General features: G+C 40.2%; 1 protein-coding gene across 7 annotated transcripts in view; it reads left to right on the top strand.

Moving 5' to 3' along the window:
- The window catches only part of LOC121326657 (lipoma-preferred partner homolog), a 104,108-nt gene that overhangs the window by 49,355 nt on the left and 34,517 nt on the right, over positions 1-20,236 (top strand). For all 7 annotated transcript variants that reach the window (XM_041270002.1, XM_041269997.1, XM_041270000.1 and 4 more), the window contains 2 exons: positions 4,759-4,871; positions 11,873-11,995. In XM_041270002.1, the coding sequence (XP_041125936.1) occupies positions 4,759-4,871; positions 11,873-11,995 (236 nt within the window). The remainder of the gene's footprint in view (positions 1-4,758; positions 4,872-11,872; positions 11,996-20,236) is intronic.

Raw genomic sequence — 20,236 nt, 5'->3', positions numbered from 1 at the left:
TCCCAATGGAATTCTGACTACCAAGACTGCTGTTACAAACAGCACCAGCTACAGACCAACGACCCAGTCTGCAAATGTGACCATGTGTGACCATAAGAAGTAAACAAGACCTTAAGAAATGCAAGCACATGAAACTAGACTATGTAGCAATGTATTTTATTGTTTTTTTTGTGGATTATAGGGGAACTACAGTTAGTGGACAAAAGTTTGAGCACACTCCTGTATAGAAGTGTCACGCTTTTTAAACTGGATAACAATCAACATATGTTCTTGTCCATATTCAAACTGTTGTATTTTTATTCAGCAAGTCAAGAAAGGTGATTATCAAGCTCACGTAGGCTTCAGGTTTTTCCGAATTTATTTTGAAATGTATTTCAATTAATGCCTTCAATTAAACTGTTTCTGTCAGATTCGGTCAGTCATTCAATTCAGAGCAGTGCGTGAAACTTTTGTTATAATTAATAACTAGAACAAACTACCTTTTGCAAATTAGTATATATATATATATATATATATATATATATATATATATATATATATATATATATATATATATATATATATATATATAACATTGTATATTTGTTGTTATTCATATAAGAAGATAGGGGTCCTTGTTTGCCTAGGGCCCTGAGATGGGTTAATCTGGCCCTGATTATATCAGCACTGCCCTTCCACGTTTCGACACACTAGTTCAGGGAATTAATGCAGGGGATTCCATTGATCAAATAGGGTGCATTTGCTTATTTAATTCAGTTCAGTGGACATTTCCTAATAATAAGATCTGAAAAGCTTTACAGTTTTTAATGCGAGCCACGTGTGAGCATTATTTATTTATTTATGGTTTTTTTTTTTTTTTTTTTTTCCCCAAAGTGTAGGTAAGATAACTAACAAAGTATGATACAGTAATCAACAAGACCAGTTGTGCAAATTAAATTAACTGGTTTGCACTTTTCTGACTTGAATAATTATGGAATGTTTGTGAAGTTTTAGATGATTATATAACAACAACCACCACCAGAACAGTGCGTCTCAAACAGAGCAGTGGAAATGGCTGGATGATCATTGATTGCATAACACAGAGGCTCTTCTTGCTGGTTGCTAGAATTCATCAGACCCCGCAGCTCACTTAGCCGATTGAAGGGTTATACAGGGCCATGTTATTATTGTTTTATAATGTCTGTTGTAGCCAATGGAATCCAGCCAGTGCTTCCTGCCAGATTCCATCCTGCTCTGCCAGCGAGCGCTAGACAGTTTAGCAGAGGCAGAGTGTGAACTGTTGCATCTGGTTTAAAAAAAAAGAGAGGCTCAGCCTGGCCAGCGCTTGTATACCAGCAAACCCGTTGCACAGAAAACAGCTCAAGAGTGAAGCCTGAGAATGAGCCTCTGTTTTATGAGAGAGTCGAGGACGTGAGAATGCTTGGGTTCACACACCTGCTCCTGTTGACGGCACTCTGAGGCCTGCCATTTTTTAGCAGTATTTGAACGCCTGCCATTTTTTAGCAGTATTTCAATTTTGAAATTCTGTTTCTGAACAAAGTTTTCACCTCTGTATCCAATTCTAAAATTATTTTCTGCATAATGTAAGAAGAACTCTTGTTGAATCATTTTTTCCTCATTCGCGTGTGTGACCATTATAACTCATTCCTCTCTGAATTTTCACAGCTACCTACTTTTTTTCTTTGAATGAGTTGACCTTATAGGCTATTCCTTCCTTTACCAGTGCATCACTATCAGTGTCACTTCACCTTTTAGACAAACAAAGAAAACAATTAAAATATTCTACGAATTATATTTTGTTTTCTGCCGCCAAAACAGATCAGGGTCAGGCTATTGGGGAACATGTGATGTGAGTGTAAAAAATCACAAAAGTCCAATGTGTCAGTCATTCTGGGGCTGTGTAAGGCATTGGGAAATGATGTGGCAGGGGCGGGGCTTTGTGCAATATAGATATGCTATGGTTTGTCTGTGGCGCTAAACTTTAAGATTGTACTGTGTCTAGGAATCTGGGACAAATTCTGTCCCGAAGTCATTTAGTCCGGGACCGGGACTTTATATTTACATTTATGGACTGTCCCATCCAGTTAAGGATGGGTGGTCACCCTTCCTCCACCACAAGCTGGTTACTCAACCGCATTCGGGTTTCTGCCGGTGGGTGCAAGAGCCTTAAACACTTTCATTCCCCAGTGTTGAAATCCCTGGCCTCAGGACCTCAGCAGTTTAGGCCTGTTGTTTAAGAACTTTAAAGCTACTAAACCAACACACAACTCTGGTTTTGTAACCCTCTGGAACTCTTGTGTTGTAACTCGGAAACAAGTTCATTTCAGATTTGCAACCTGTGTGGTTCATTACTCGTTTCCTTATTTCATTTTAGTTTTTTTAAGTAATAAGTACAGTAATCAGTGGCACAAGCGCACAATAGCCCTTCAATGTAGTGTATCTATTCTGTTACAGGGGGGTCAGGGGGGTCGGGGAGGGGCTAGGAGGGATAGCCCTCCTAGCTTTGCTCTGCAGGGGTATTCCTGACAAACCCACCACATGATTTGGCACAAACTGTTTAGAGAGAAGTCTTCGTGACTGCCAGAATCAATCTCAGTAAAGAACAGCAGCAGAATGTGTTTAGGATAGGATAGAGGAGAAGTGAAGACAGAGTTAACGGTCGCGAACACTTTGAAAAGTGCACTGCGGGTTCCTGAAGCACGGGCGGGAGTACAGTTAGTGGAGTATTGCTGTACTGTGACTGTGACAGGGATGGCTGTAATGGTGACGTCAGGCCAGAATGCAGGAATAAGACAGAGGCAGTACTGCAGGTGCAAAGGCGCTGCAGGGCCGTTTATTTTTAAATCACAAAAATAAATGAAAATATTCAAACAAAAACACTTGCTCACAGAGCAAAATAAAGGCTTTAAACAAACAAATCTCGAACACAAAACACCAAACACACGGGTGAGGCTGGGCAGTTTGCTTTCACTAAGCCTGTGTTTATTTGTTTTTCTTTTCCTTTTTCTCCTCGCTCTCTCGTTCACTCCCCCGAGCACCCACTGTGAACTGAGAGCGCTGCAGGTTTATATACCATGGCCGAGGGGTTTAACTAGCTAGTGATTATTCTATTACTCCTCGGCCACAATCTGCACAAGTTAATTAATTTCGTGTGACTGCCACGAGGTTTTTAAATATTACTGGCAGAGGATGAGCCGCCGACCTCGCCTCTTCCAATCACGTCATATTTATAAGTATATATAAATAAATCATAATAATAATAACAACAACAACCAAAAACATATATACAATACATATAATATATATACAAGGGCTTTGCCCTGCCCATTTTAATAACATGCAGGACTCTGATCTGCTGCCTTGCTATAGTGACATGTGACATGCCTCGTGTCATTAAGTGATTTGATGAGGCAATGACCATCGTTACAGTGTGCAAAACAATCCTATTTTCAACTTCCTTTCTGTCTGTCTGATGACCCCTTACCTCTAGAACGTCCAGGGAGCCAATCCTGCATCGTGTTTCATCCATAATGATCTCTACTACCATAAAGGAATATACTGTTGAGTTTGCTTGACGCTAAAATTCAGTGACAGGTGGAGTGCTCATGAACCAGGACTGAAGTGAGTGGAGCTCACCAGATGATTTCTTTTTTTCTGATTACCCGCCATAACTGTGAAACAATTAATTGTGGTAAAAATGTACAAATACAAGAAGAGACCTTGTAATGCAAACATTAGGCGAAAGATTTATTCAGAGTCTTAGTTCTACATTTTCTTTTAATATTTCAAAACAATATTCAGATACCGTGCGTATTATTTCTTCCGTCAGTGGACTTGGTAGTATCAGAGTTGTTTTTGTTTTCTCTGTGTTTTGTTTTACTCGGCCTCTGTGTTTGTTTATACAGTCTCGCTGTTGCTTTTGCCACAGTTTGTGCTTCATGTTGGCAATAACTTATATATTTTCTTGTTTATTTCAGTTGTACATTCTTGGCAGACAATTCATTAAGTGCTATATTGAATCATTAGTCAAGCACATACATGTAAAGATGTTCAATATGTTTATGGTAGCAGAGAAATTCGGTTTACTGGATTATATGGGTGCAATAGTCCTTCAGCTTAAAGCTCAAAGGGATTTGCACTTTCACTTCATATATCAGTGGGTTTCTGCTCCAGTCTTTGCGTAAGGAAAATAAAACTGCCAGTGTTTCAACACTATTGAGACACAACTTAAGAAATCCAAACTGCACCTAAGTTCTTTTACACAGGGTTTAGAGAAAGTGGAGGCCAATCAAACAATATATTCATTTAAAAGAAACTATTGGCTTGATTGTGTCAATCAATACCCCAGCGGGATAAGACAGCAATAGCACGGTCCAGGGTGTTCAAGTATGGTCTAATATGCACACATCTAGGAGTGTTGTGTACACAAGGAGAAGCAAAGTGCCATTAAACAGCTCAGGCCAGTAGATATTGAACCATATTTGAACATCCTGGAGTATGTTGTTGCACTTATAAAATGCAGAATGGAATGGGCTTTAAAAAATGGAATATTCTCCACGTTTCCTTTTAAAAACAAGTTTCCATTCTTCTTTTAAGAAAGAGACTGGGCAAGCTGTTTTTGAAATTGCATTGTGAGCATCAGTTTGACTGTCCAAAACCTGGTCTGGGGACAATAGAGAGGAGCCCCTCATTAAACATTTGCTGCATGTCTGTTAACTACACAGAACTGATCAGTATTTTGTTTTCTCTCATCTTCAGGGGACTTTCTACCACCTCCCCCGCCCATAGAGGATCTGGACAATCTACCCTCACCCCCTGGGACCTTCCCACTCCCACCACCCCCTACGGACGGAGCACTCTTCAATGTGCAGGTGGGGAAGTACAGCAATTTCCCCCTTTGTCTTAAATAGTCCCGCACAGTTGTCAAAACAAAAGGTTTTTGAATATGGAGTTTTGTAATAAGCAACTATAAACAAGCACTGACCTAATGAACATCAGTACAGAGCTTTTTTTTTTTTTTTTTTTTTGTGTAAAATCTGAAGACAAAGTAGGTTCAGTAATACACTTGACCATTACAACCTAACAGAATATCTTGGTTGACTAGCTCTATAATTTACAGCTCAAGGGTAGTTTGTTTTTTGCTTTCTCTTCCTGTGGAGCCATAGACTTTCAGACCAAGAAAAAATAAGTAAACATTGTCACCCCTCTGCACCTCTCTTGATGCAGCTTCTGACATTGATCACATGATCCTCCTGGGCACTGATGTCACACAAACCACGGCTTCTAACGGATTTTATCTGACGAGCTTGCATCAATCCAGGGCTTGCTCTGTGGCAGTTGGGTAATTCAGTTCCCTGTGCTTAGGCAAACTATGGTTTCTTTTGAATTGAGATTACAGGAAGGTGTTCAACTGTGCAGTGGTTTTGTTACCTGTGATGTAGATAGTGAAGCCCTCAGGACTCCTTTTTCTAATCTGATTCAGATTAAAGCGTCTCTATCTGCTGCTCTGTCTTAGGGTTGCATGTTTTTATTCATTGTTTGTACACAAGCGTTGATCAGAGACACTGAAGGTGCACGGTGGCATTGAAAAATGTATTTAAAAGAAAAAATATATAGCAGTTAAATTCAGATTTTAAGCATGAATTACCTGTGAGCATAAAATGAACACGTTACTTCCCACATCACCTTTGAGACATATCAGAAATAATAATAATAATAATAATAATAAATAATAATAATAATAATTCTAGCAAGAATTGATGCAGCACTGAAACACATGGGCTGCAATAACTTGGTTTGAGTTACTCTCTGCAACGCTAGTGACCATGGGGGACAACAAAACATAAAATAACAGGGAGTAAGCTCAAAATCCCCTCCAGACCTCGCTGGTTTGTGACTTTAAATTTCATTTTTTTCATATACAATTACTAGCAGTTTGTGGAATGTTCCACGGTCGAGTGATGTTCCGCCAGCATGTCAGTACACCAGTTAAACTTGACTAACCTGTTTCTGCAGCCTTGTGCACGGAAAGGGAATCTGAGACCCTGCACATCCTAGGCTTGTCGGCTCTGTGCTTGCACCAGCTTGGACAAGGAGCAACGGCTTGAACCACAGCATTCTGAACTGCGGTTCAGAGCTCCTACCAGCCAGCTTCACACCCACTAACTATCTGGATCAATGTCTCTTAAAGATCCCTTTAGTTTTGACCCACATTTGTTTGAGGGCTTCGTAAAGTCTGTTCAAGTTCATTTTAATCCGTCTGCCATGTGCTTAAGCCAGCGTTGGCTAATAGTACAGATTCATGAACAGCAGTTTGAATTTATTTAGGGCTCGATGTTTCAAAACAACTGGTCTGTAATGCTGCTGTTGGAAGGCCAGCGTGTGGCAATCCTATTGAAAGTTAATTTAGCCCTCTATCCTTGTGCCGAGCCATAGCACTCTGTTAATAAGGAAAAGAAGCAAATCAGAGGAGCAGATATCAGATTGAAGGGAAGCCATTAAGATGTTTACTTTTTTTTTTTTTTTGACATAATACAATACCACACAAATGTAGTATCCACTAGACTAAAACGATTAATTTTGACATAAGGAAATACTCTTTGACGTTCAAAGGATTTCATGTCTGGAATTCGCAATCATTTACTGTACATTGTGGCTTTTGGGATGTAAACGAACTTTGTGTGCTCATGTGGAGTGGGACCCAGCGAACTCAGGGGAGAGAGCAGCGTGCTTGTGAACCTATAGGAAGAGTGTGTGAGTGTGGGGTGTGTGTCAATGAGTGTGTGTGTGTGTGTGTCAGTGTGTCTTTGCGTGTGTGTGTGTGTGTGTGTGTGTGTGTGTGTGTGTGTGTGTGTGTGTGTGTGTGTGTGTGTGTGTGTGTGTGTGTGTGTGTGTGTGTGTGTGTGTGTGTGTGTGTGAGTGTGTGTGTGTGTGTGTCAGTGTGTCTTTGCATGTGTGAGTGCGTGCGTGTGTGTGCTGTTTGTCTTGGCTTGCTTCAACGCATACGTGGAATCGGTTTCTTCAGCCACCCTGTCTGTCTGTCTCCCTAGCTGGCTCAGAGACTGCCAGAGCACATTCTCACAGCATAGGATAATGTGTAAACTGCAGTGGAAGTTTAAAATATACTCCGGCTGAAAGGATTTTTAATGTTTGGGTTTTTTGTTTTTGTTTTTTTGCGGCATGTGTGTTTGTGTGTTTTTTTGTTCTGTCCTGTGAACAATGAGTTTTTTTGTCACGTGGCCCAAGGTTTATTGTTCCGTTTGCACAAATAGTTTTGGTTTTGATTTTAAGGAAGCTGTGTCTTTACAAAAAAAAAAAACTAAAGAATAGAAAGCAAACACTTGAATTGCAATTCAATATGAATACTTTAAAAAACATTGTCAATCTTACCTTTATGCAACAAATACTTCATTAAAGCTAAGGTTAGGAATTAAAACTCTTGCTTGAGGCAAGAGGCTTAAGGCATAGCACACTGTTCTCATTCATTGACTTGCACTGACAGCTTCATAAAGAGTCTGGAGCCAGGGGTGTGTGTGACAGGGGGTTGCAAAAGGACTTGATGCATTGTAATTGGACGGGAAAGGAAGGCGCTGAAGACCTCCAACAATGAGTTTAGTCGACAGCACACACACTGAATTCTCTGAATTCTCAAGTCACTTTATGTATACCTTGAAGAATCCCCAAACAGCTGTGATCATGTCTTACCTCTCCCGGCTTGTGTTTCACAGAGAAACTTAAAAAGGGAAATTTTTATGAGATTTTGTTTGCCATAATTAGGAAGTGTCAACATACTGAATTGTGAAAACACGTTCGTCATTGATTAATTACTCATTGTCTGCAAACTGAACTACATATGCGCACTGTACTGCAATGGCTGCATTTACAAAGCAATCAGCTTCCCATGGTGGCTCTCCAGCGACAGGAATAAAGTGGAAGTGATTGAATGTGCATCACAATTACGTTTTTTAACGTGCTGTCATGGTAAAGCATGACATGGACTCTTATTCATCAGGTGCTCAGCATCTAGCTCACAGAGACCTCTTTATACATGACTCTTGTTTGTGTAAGGGAACCATGCCTTTATTTGATCAGACTTTAGACATTTATAACATACATTCATTGAGCATGCTGTCCATGTAGATCACTCATGTTTATCATGCACCTGTATCCTTTATAGGGGATGTGTGTGTTTCTTTAATGCATTGTCTGCAATACTATTGGAGCAGAATGTTGCACAGTAGATGTTTTAATAATGTTATTTAATGTAATTTTATAACAAATTTGAACGATGCATTAGAATTGACTTTAATTGTAGATTTTATGCCACAGAAACAGTGGAAGAATAAAACAGCAGAAGTGTTTAACGAGCAATAAAAACCAATGGTATAGTGAAGCACAGGGTATCATGTTGGTTCAATGACTGTTAGTCTGCATTGTATGGAAGAAGTGGCTTTAATGATCTTTAAGTGAATTTGAAGGATAGGATTCTCGGAAGCCTGAAGGAAACATGTTCCAGTAAGATGTGCAACTCATCATTGCAATTATCACTAACGAGTCTTGTAGCAGCCATCAGTTTTCATTGCATAATTAAAGTGAGTTGGAGATGGTCTTTTTCTCTTTATACGTGGCCCTTGACCAGTAGAATAGGTTGCCAGGGACGACGGGGATCTTTACCAGGGTGCCTTTAGACATCGGCTGGGTGAACATTCAACCTTTTATCTTCCCCGATAATCATGCCTTGTTGGGAGATGGGAGGCAGGTTGTTTTCCCTGTTTGTGGCTCAGCATTCATATAGGTTCCGTTTATTTATTTATTTATTTTACCTCGCGTTAAAAGATAGATTTATTAAAGCTGATGATAGGCCTGGTGTTCATGCTGCATTGCATGCCATTGTTGAGCATCATGCAGGTGTGACTTTGGGTAGAGCTGGGCGCAGTAGGGATTGCAAGGTCATGAACCTAACTGACTTGGCAATGGTGCATGGGTAAGATGCCAATCAGTTATTTGTGGTGCCAAAAATAACAAAGTTCAGATAGTTTAACATAAGGGGAGCAGCTACAATGGCGATTGCAGGGAAGGTAAAGGTGTTTTTAAAAGCTGCCTAGAGGCTCCCGAGTGGCGCATCCAGTAAAGGAGCTCTGCGTGGAGTGCAGGACGCGTGTTTCAGCCTACGTTTCCCGAGTCTTGTCCACTAAGATTGCTGAATTTGTCAAGCTGCGTTATAAAGCTTTCTAAAGATAACACCCCATCAAGATTTGAGACTTGTCATGTAAACTGTTTGTTGGAATCTTGGCAGGGTTTGGTATCGCCGATACACACACACACACACACACACACACCTGTTATTGTAGTTTTCACAGATTACCTCTACAGAGTAAGTAAAGCACAGCGGGGGCTGTAGGTTGTGCCAGAAAATGTGTGTGGTGCTGTGGTTAAAGCTCACACCCAGCATTGTTAAAATGGTGCAACGCACTTTGTCTGGCTTGAAGTCATGCACATTTCTAACTTTGCGCAGAGCGCTGTTCTGTGGTTGCTTGTTCAATTACGTTAGAGTTGCGTTTGTTAAGCTGAGATCGTAAACAGGAGTTCAGAATTTAGTCCCAGAGCAGAGCTTTGGAATATTGGGAAATCAGAGGAGACCAGCAACAGCTGCATTGAGATAATTAAGCACAATATATTTTTATCATCTAAAACAGAAGCTGTATTGTCTGAATCCAAGACTCCGAGGGTGGCAGAGGTAACGAGCACATGTTGGGTGTTGGGTGAGGTCAGGTAGCCCACCCCTGACCTACAGTGATGCCAAGTACTCCTAGGAAACACACTGCTTCAGCACGATTTGTGCAAGTGAGTGTTCCTGTAGAACACAGTGGTTATACAAGGTGATATAGCAAGCAGCATTATTCATGTTCAGTTGCCATTTTTGTTTTGTTTGAGGGCGATGATACCGAATTAAATTGTGTTTGCTTTGACACAATGCATAATGTTTCCACATTAACCTAAAAACGAATAAACAGTGGATTGGTATTCATGTTTCAACAGAGCTTTGCGTTGCTAATAAAAGGGAAAGAAAATGCTTATCGTTGCGTCCAGTGCGATAAATTCCAGCAAATAAACAGCAAACAGCTGATGATTGAATAATGCATGCGTTTGCAATTGTATGATTTAGGTGTTGGATAAATAACTGCTTCCCACTTTACGCCAAATATAGTTTCATGCTCAGTATAAAATCAGCACTTTGTTCTCAGATTTTAAAGATGCTGCTCAATCTGCAATTAGCAATTAATAGTGGGGTGTTAAAAATGGACATCAAGTGAAATGCAAAAGTTTTACAGTAATACAATAGGTTTTTATTGAATGAACTTAAATCAGTAAATGTATAGTTATGAGACATGTCATTGATTCATTACTTATGCGTGCATTATATATGCCAGGAAGTTACCCTTTGAGACTGTGGCCTCATTTGCAAGGGGGCCATGGTAAGCAATTTAGGAGTACAGTGACCTCAAACATTAAACTCCAAGCAAGTTTGAAGCAACGTTCGTAATGTCCTCAACTTGTTTAGAAAATAAAGTTTTAGAGGAAAAAACAAACACAATTAAACATGGATTGTTTTATTCATATTATAAGCCTAGTGTATACACAGTATTTAAACTGCAGAATCAAATGTCAATCCACATTTGTCTGATCACTGTTTTTTAAGTGAAAGAAAGAAAGAAAAAAAAAGGATTGCTTATTAAATGTTTAATGTTGTCATAAATCACAGGAAGGGGTGAACTACCATTTTTAGAAAGCAGGCTTTACAGACCCCGATCGGGATGTACCACGCCGGTGGAAGACGGAGACAGAGACTGCTTTTTGACAACAAAAAAAACCTTCTTAAATGTTTTTATTTCAGATGACGACAACTTTGGAAAATTAACATTTTCAAAAGAAACCATAATGAGAGTGCAACTAGGCTACTGAGTCTCATTTTAAAATACTGTTTTGATGTTTTTAGATAATAACAGAGGTACAATTAGTTCTATAAAATTACATACATATAAATAAACCATAATCACAATTAAGATTTAGAAACCTACAAATCACTGTATGTTTTTGTTTTTGCAAGGCTTGTTGCTGTGGTATTTAATTGCACTGAACGCCCTTACGCACACAGAGGCACTTCTTTGTTTCACTTGCAAGAAATGAAGCCGTGCATAGCCCCTGAATCAGCTGCTGATGCACAAAGAGAAAGTTTGTTTTCTTTGGGTATTTCGTCCAAAGTTATGAATGAACTGTCGGACAATTGAATTTCAGTTCTGTCTGTTTGTATAGCTTTACTCCAAGACTGAAGAAGCTGTCTCTATTTTTGTGTTTCCTTCTTTGCTTGTTTGATATTTGCTCAAACACCGAAATAACCTTTAGTTTCGTTCTTTGATAACAACCCAGCAATAACTTCTTTAGAGAGCAAAACTTTGAATGAAACAAAGGGTTTTCAACTATTCACATTAGTTTATGCAAGTTCTAGTCTTGTCAAGATTTTTTTTTTTTTTTGCATTTCTTATAATTTGACCCTGCCCTCGACCTTCTTGACTTCTTTCCGACTCCTGAAATAGAGGTACACATTGAAAAATGATGGTGGAACAGCCGTGGTGCTATGTGGAACTCTGTGTGTTCTCAGTGATGTCAGATTATTCTAAATGGAAAATGGAGATGTCAAGGACACACCTTCAGTTTAACCCTTTATAAAAAAAAATACATTAATATCTTGCAAGTTTTGTAATTTTGTGTAATGCTGGTCTACGATTCAGCAGGCTTTCCTGGGCTTTACTTACACTTTCATAAGGGCTGCAGTGCCCAGTCAGTGCTGATTGCTGTGTTCTCCTCTCCCCAGGTCAGGACCCCGGAGAAGTCACTGCAGGAAAGGCGATCGAGTCTGGATGCTGAAATAGATTCGCTCACCAGCATTCTTGCTGACCTGGAGAACAGCTCCCCCTACAAGCCCAGACCACAGCAGGTGGGATTAACTCAATCATCCGTACACTACCTTGCATGCATAAGAGCCCGGACTATGTATAGTTACAATGTACTTAATGTGTACATTTTTTTTTGCATGATATATATATATAAGCTTTAGAGGTTGTGAGGGGTGAGGGGGTTGGGGGTCTTCATTACCATGTTGAAAAGTTTGAAAAATGATGTGGTCCAGGATACACTGGCTCTGCCCAGCCTCTTTTCTCTCTCCTAATAGTCTTATAAGATTGAGGTTACTTCATATCCCCAAGGCAGCTTAGCCCTTAATGCATTCTGCATTGCCACTGCAGATGCTGGCATAACATAACTTATACAAGTCCTTCAGTGACCTAAAAGCAGTGGCAGCATCCCTCATCCCTATATAATATATATCTATATATATATATTATATATATATATATATATATATATATATATATATACACACACACATGCAATCTGCACTCTCAGTTATCCAACCTCTGCATTTTGTTCTGCTCATCAGGTGTGTCAGCTAATCCTAAGTGCATTGACTATGCTCTTACTGCACTGGGCTGTATAGTTTCCTGTTTGTTGCCGGTGTTTGACACTATCTCAGTTTTCACTGCTGTGTGATGCTGCAGCTCAAACAGTTTCAATGCAGTCAGCTCACAGGCTCCGGGGGACCTGCAGCACCAGTTCAGCTCTGCAGTATGAAAGGACTCAGTTAGGTGGGCTTACGGTTTCATGAAACTGCTCATTTGAGCTTGCATCTCTGGTGCTTAAGAAAAGGAAGAAGCGGTTCTGCTTTGCTGCAGCCCAGCCTACAGCCTGACCTTCAAAAAATGGCAGCTCCTCTCATGCACCACCATGAACATCAAACAGCAGCAGACTTTCAAATCCCCTTTAGAGTTCCTGTGTTCTTGCAGAATTCTCACTTTCACACGAAACAGATTCATGTATTACCTTGCAGTGACTTAGCATCTCTAACAACACAGCGCTCTTGATAAATGACAGAGAACAGTGATGCTGTTTGGAAGCAGCCAGGCTTTTGCAATGATGCACTTGTGATTTACTTCTGCTGTGTCTCCTTCAAGCATCAGCTCTGATTATACAACTGAACCGCTTGTCTTTAATGTAATATGTTCCCTGTTTAATTTTAAATTACTTTCAGCAATTGTAAGTTTAATTTCATAGTACAGTACTGTAATGACTGCATGTGAATGTGATATCAGCAGATATATGTAAGGGTTATGGCATAGATGCACTGTATTTCTAAAGGATAGTAACATGCTAGTACAGTAAGAAGAATACAAATAGCGATATTGTTGTTGTATTATTTTTAGTACTGCATTGTACATTTTATTTTTCCAGAAAGCTCTAGTGCAGTTCCATGGATATGCTGGGTAAAAAGGGCAAAAACTGGCATGGGTGCAATGCAGGAGATGCAACTGACAGAGTAAAACAAATGAGTTGTGCACATTGGAGTTAATATCGGCATCACTGTGACAGGCTGGCTCGTGCGGTGATGCCAGCCCAGGAAGAAGTATTCAGAAACACAAGTAGCGTGGGGCAAAGCTGCACTGCTGCGCTTGTATTTATTAAATGAAATAATACAAGACCAAAAATGCACAAGGGCCAAAATAAACCAACCAAAAATAAGGGGTCTGTGCAGGGGTCTGGGGTCTGAAGATGCTGTCACGGGTCCTCATTCGAAACAGGAACACTTTTATGCTCCAATCATATCTGTCCGTCTGTCACGCCCTGCAAGGTGACTATGCTAACTGACTTACATTGTAATTGAAACTTTTTTCATAGACTCCTACCTTCAATATAGTCCTGTCCCATTTAGTTATACTCAAAAAACCTGGTGTGTTTTTTTTTTTTTTTTTTAATAATAAAAACAGTTTTTTGGGGTTTTTTGTATTTCTAATTGCTGCTGATTGGCAATTCTAGTTCGCTTTGCAGCAGTGCAAATTCAAATTCAAAATTCAAAAAAGCTTTATTGTCCAGTAAATAGAACATAAAGTGGAAATTTGTCTTCAGCTTATACCATGACTCAGTACAAAAGAAACATACAACATTGTACACACAACAATCAATAATAAAACAATAAACCATGCCAGCATAAACAGCACAACTGCAACTCACTGTTGACCATACTCACATACAAGCACACACCTACACACATGTACACACAAAGTGTACACACCTACACATATGCACACACAAAGTGTACACACTTACATGCACATACAACGTGTACACACATGCACACACAAAGTGTACACACCTATACACATGCATACACAAAGTGTACACACACTTCTCAGGTCTGCCACCCCTTTTCCTCATTAAGGATTGAAATTCCAGATGGAATAAATGACTCCAACATATATGAAATTGTTGTTCACGGTGTTGCACTCTATTGCAAGAAGATACAGTAAAGCTGGCATTATTATTATTATTATTATTATTATTATTATTATATTATTATTATTATTATTATTATTATTATTATTATTATTATTATGTAGTACTTTAGTGTTCTCAGTTTCTGCCTGGCACTGTAGTTCCTGTTTCAGTTGAAAACCTAGCATAACCAAACCAGTGACATGTAAACATGCAGACAGGGCTTCCAACCCTCTTTAAAACGTGGACCGTAATCTAGTTGCTGTGGTTGTTGCAGAAGTGGCAGCATTACTGTAAGAATAATTGTTGGGACTATGTTGTATTAGGAAGTGAAAGTGCACTCTGCTTACAATAATCACTCAATAGTAGAATGAACTACCAGTGCAAGTGTACCTGGATAGATAAATATTTCTAAAGAGAATTACAGATAATAAGCTTACTCTGTAAGTACTATATATAAAAGAGCATTATGGTATGTCAAAAAAACACAGTGTCTTGTGTTTTTTCTATGCACTAAAGTCATGCCTGTTGGCGAATATTGCATTATATTAGCTGGGTCATCAAAAATTGAATCTGCTAAATAGAATCAGCCTGTTAATCTAATCACAAGAGTGTGATCGATGCACTGTGATTATGCCCCTGGTCTGAAAGACAGCTCCTATTGGAAACCATGTACAGTACAATAGATATCTCTGACCTCAGCACACAGGCAACTGGGGTTTCTCTAACTGAGCCCTAGCAAGACTCAAAATGCATTGATTGTCCTTGAACCTTGTACATGTTGAGCCAATTAGCATGAAGTGGGAATCAATACTGCAGCTTTCAGCCCTGAGTGCATGCAGAGGCGAGGTGTGGTGGAGCTGTGGTGCCCCCACAGGTTGGGTACTGTCCCTACATGCTAATCCATCAGTACCTCTAAATAAAACCATCCTCCCTGGTACTGGAGTGTCCCAACAGATCAGTGCTACTTAGTGTGGGGAATCATAAGGATTATGGAAGGATTAGTATGTCACCCACATCATAAAGAATAAGCATGCTAGGATGGTAATGCATTTACAGCTCAATCACTCCCAATTGGTGATGACCTTGTCATAAGAGAGAAGAAAAGATACCACGTACTGTATATTGCTTGTTCTTTACAGTCACTTCTGATTGTTTACTGCTGCCAGTACACATTTATAAGTCTATTCAGTTATGTACTGCTACAATAGACATAGATATCGGCTCTTTCAGTAGGCCAATTGAATGTGACAGAACACAGACAAACTGTCCTTTTGTTGCTTCCTTAGAATACAATACAGAAGCTTGGTGTGTTGTGCGTTTCAATTTTGCTTGCATGGCAGTTGTTGCTAGTGATTGTTTGCCAAGGTCAGTACCAGTGGCATACTGTAAGCTAGTGCTTTAGTTCTAGCACAATGCTCTTTGCATAGGGTGGCAGTATAATAAAGCCCTTTTTTCTGTTCTTTCTTTGTTCTTCCTTAATTGTTAGTCACATGTAAAAATGAATTGCAGCTGTGGACAGGGTGTGGTCTGCTACTGGGGGAGAGACTACGATGAAATGCAGGGGGATTACCACTGAGACATGGTCTTGTTGACGGGTGAATATGAAGTCGGGTGGCTGCCATTTACTGCAGAGCAGTGGATCTTCGCAAGCAATGAATTATGGCTAGCAGCATTCCTAATGAGCCTGGGAGCTGACTCCTACAGTGTCCTTCAGTTTGGTCAGGAATGGTTCTTCTTTAAGGCATGTTATGATAAAAGCCAATTCCGATGGCACACTTTTACATAAACTTGAGTTTGTATCTGCTTCTTTTCTTGTGTGTATGGCTTTTTCAACAGTAGGTTATCCCAATAAAGTGGCCTCCGCACCAGTGTCATTCCCAGGATCTTTCCCAGTAAACATTAAGTCCAGCAGACTAGGCTTTCCAGTAGACACTGCAGAGGCAGAATTCATCACAGCATGCCTTAATGAATGATCCGTGCCTCTAGCTATCACAGACAACCACAATGCACTTCATACAGTACGTGCTGGGAATGGTGATTTCCAAAGTTGCGAAATTAGTTTTCTTTTTGAGGAACAACAGTCCATGATCCGCTTTTATTGAGGATGACAGCAATGGTGTCAAAATGTACAAGAGCAAAGACGGTGAATGGTGCGAGGTGTCTAGACTGAATTACAGTAAAAAGTACAAATGCGTAGCACCACTCCCTGAGGGCTGCATAAGCATTGAGAGTGACGCAAGACCCTGGTCAGAGACACTGGTTCTGAACATGTGAACTGTGCTGTATTTGTCAGAATGACACTTAACTTTGAAGGTGAAGAAGCTGGGCAGCATCCCTATGCCTCACTGTGCTTCCTGCTGTATGAATGAAATACCCACTTGCGTCTTCTGTCCTTACAGTATGAGGGAAGGTGTGTTTGTGTTTCTGTCTCCATTCTGCACAGCACATGGGAGCGCTACAGCTTTCAGATAATTGAGTTTCAATGGACATACCCTGCAGGAGGCCACTGTTCACTTCACTAACCGACCAGCATTTGTGAAATTACATTGTTGGTAAATTAGACTTTTAACAAAAACAAAAAAAATAAAAAGATTTTCAACCAGTATTGAATGTGAAGTGAACCCCAGGCTAATTGACTCAACTTATCTTTGTGCATCTTAAACATGCCTTGAGGAGGGTTAAGGTCAGTTCGGAGGCATGCTGTGTTGACACATTTGTTATAGTCTATTGATTGGGGAAATCGATCTTCCTTAGTCCTCTTACTACATTTAATTTCTTTTATAAAAACCTTGGCTGCACAAATCGGTGGAGAAGGCCAGAAGCAATGCTTCTTTTAACAATTGAAATTATATTTACTGTACTAGCATGTTAGGCCAGCCTTTACAAAACAATTGCCTGTAGAATATAGTGCTGGTCTTAACGTTTAATGCTGTATTAAGAATATTAGGATGCTCAGGACACACTGATGGTTTGAGAAATTGACAAGGCTATCTTATTGTCCACTGTGTTCACAGGGCTGTGAGATTAAATCCTATACTTTATCTAGTTCTTCTCAAAATGCTTTACTGCTCTGTGCTGGTTTTCCTGTCCCTGTTTACTGCAGAGATGGAAATACGACTCCTATTGCATAGCAATATGATCCATTCCAGGTATTACATTACTGAAAGTAGACACAGCAACACTAAAACAGTTTTCAATACACTTGTGTAAGAAGACATGCTTGTATGTGGTTATCTGGGAAAAAAAACAAAAACAAAAACATTGTGAGTGGAGGAAAATGTGTCCTTTATGAATGCACACAGCATGTCTAGTTCTTGACTAAGCAATGTGCAGTTTTAAAGTTAGACGGTATTGTCGCTGTTTAATGCAATACAAAGGAACTCAATGAAAACCAGGACTCCTTAGTCAAGCCATCTTGTGGATAATAAGCAAATGCTGTGAATAATGCAAAGAGTTTTTAGCCGAGAGATCACACAATCGGCTGCAAGGTGATTGCCTGACAGCTCACCTCTTTGCCCAGTTAAGTGGAGCCCAGCTTAATGCCATGACCTGTGGATTTGTCTGTTTTCTGATGAGGCTTGTTATCTGTCTTCGGATGTACATTGAGATGTTGCAGACGTCCCTGGGAGCCCCAGTAGGTTTAGCACCAGGGCAGATTTCTCATGCAGCGACCAGACCTCATACCTCATTTGTGTCCTGCTTACAACATATCTGTTTGTTTTTGGCAGTAATGACAGTCTTGTTTCTGTTTCTTTGGTTCCCTTGTGTTTAAAGGGATGCTGTTGGCTTGCACGAAAGACTACAGTGCCTCTAATTGCCTCTAGTGTTGCAAAAAGGTGACTGCACTTGCTTGAGCCATTTCTGTCGTTAACAAACACAGATGTTTACACTGCTTTGCTTAGCCATTGATGAATTCAATTAAACCATTTAGAACCCACGCTCAGTTACCCATATAGGATTTTAGAGAGGGAAATCATGAGGTCAGTGTTGAAAATTGAGTGTCAGTGGCACAGTATTCACACATATAGTGCAATTATCCTCTTCTGTCCTAAAATCTACCTTTTATCATCACACACTATTCACAATTCACTAACAACCTGTTTTGTTTATTACTATGCATTTATCAAGATGTATATTTAGAAGAATATCAAGCCTGAGGTATTTGAAATTCTCAGCACCTTTTAAGACAGAATCGTTAAGGGGGTTAATAGTATGGATAATCTGGGCTTGGGCTTAAAGAGTACACAGTATGTACAGTCTCATTGTCATCCAAGAGTACATTATTCAAAGCTGAAGCCCTTGCAAGCATTTGATTGGAATAACTAACGTTGGAGATTCTGATAGGAAAATGCCTTGCTCTGTAATGGCCTGATGGTTGAACAACTGGTTTCCCAGCTGGGGCTTTATATATTATTAAACCCTGAGGTTGAAAGATCACAACCCTTTTTCACCTGATCATAGGCAACCTCCTTTTCATGTATTACTGCCCATTGTCTGTCGCTAGACTGACGTAATGAAGTCCAGTTAAAGCGTTTGGGAAACCCACAGATGTATTGCTGTGGGGCACAGTAGGAATCCTGGATGCTTTATGCTTTTCGCAGGTGCATTTCTCCTGCAGTGGACATAAAAAATGTGTGAGCAGACTATGATGAGGTCCTTGAATCCCTTGTGCACCCTTGTCATGACTGGTGTGTGTAAATAGAGTAAGTATGCAAGGGGATGGGCGTGCTTGAAAATACCTTTAAGCCAAGCTGCACAGATACTGTATGTCCTTCTCCAAATGCAAATCTACAGTACGCACTACACTGGGGTTCACAACCTGGGGCTGCTAAGCAAACAATCTCTTCCCCTTACAAAGTTTAAAACCTCCCCCTTAGGACTAGTGTCTGCGTCAGACCAAAATATGTAATAATAATCTAGTAATAATCTATGCAAAATCTGATCTGTGATATTCAAATGCCTCGATGTCCATTCTACTGTACCTACATTTTGATTAAAACCGAACAAAAAGTTTTCACCGTGCAAGACAGGAGGTGCAAAGTTGTAAAACTGAAGACTCGCAGCTCGGGCACTATCAGTGCATGAAGCACATTTTGTATTTCATTTCACAGCAGTCGGAGTACATCATGTTTCTTACTGTCCCCGAGTGCAGTGGATTGACTTACGGCATGAAGCCTCCGCATGGCCAATAAAACGCTGCCGACTCTGCCTGAGTGCAGCCCGTCAGTTCAATAATGCAGTCCTTTCCTCTCAGACTGCATGAGGAAGAGGACTGACACTGACACTTAGCAAGACCACATTACACAGGATTTCGATAGCTGTTTTGGAAAAGCAAAAAGGGACTAGTTAGTTAATGAGTTAGGTAGTTATTGCACATATCTAGAGAACTGATCATCCAATGTTGATGAAACTTGCTAAGGGTAACGTGATCTGGGGGTATATGGAGGCCAAGAACCGCTTATCCAACTGTGATAATCCTCTTTTTCTTTAGCATTGTTAAGCACAGCAATTCTCCGTGTGAATGCATTGGCTGTAGGCCCTGGTCATCTATTTACTTTTTTAATTTCACTGTTGTCTCTCTCAGCTGTGTTCACACTGGGTCTGTATCACTGCTTAACATTGCTTGATCAAGCCACGGCACTAATTGAGCTGTTTGCCAGAGTGCCCAGGGGGTCCGAGTAACCTTAAGGGGAATTCTACTGCTGGTCCAAGGTTCTGACAGAGCCAGCTAGGCACAGGCATGACAAGGATATGGCTGCAAGGGAGCCCAAGCATGCCCTGTCTTCCACTTGTTAGTCTAATAAACTACTGAAGGACACTTGCTTCGTCTATGATTTGTGTAAGAGTTTTG

Source organism: Polyodon spathula, chromosome 14, assembly GCF_017654505.1.
Source record: "Polyodon spathula isolate WHYD16114869_AA chromosome 14, ASM1765450v1, whole genome shotgun sequence".
Taxonomy (NCBI): domain Eukaryota; kingdom Metazoa; phylum Chordata; class Actinopteri; order Acipenseriformes; family Polyodontidae; genus Polyodon; species Polyodon spathula.
The sequence above is the reverse complement of the archived record's forward strand: the minus strand, read 5'-3'. Positions and strand labels throughout refer to the sequence as shown.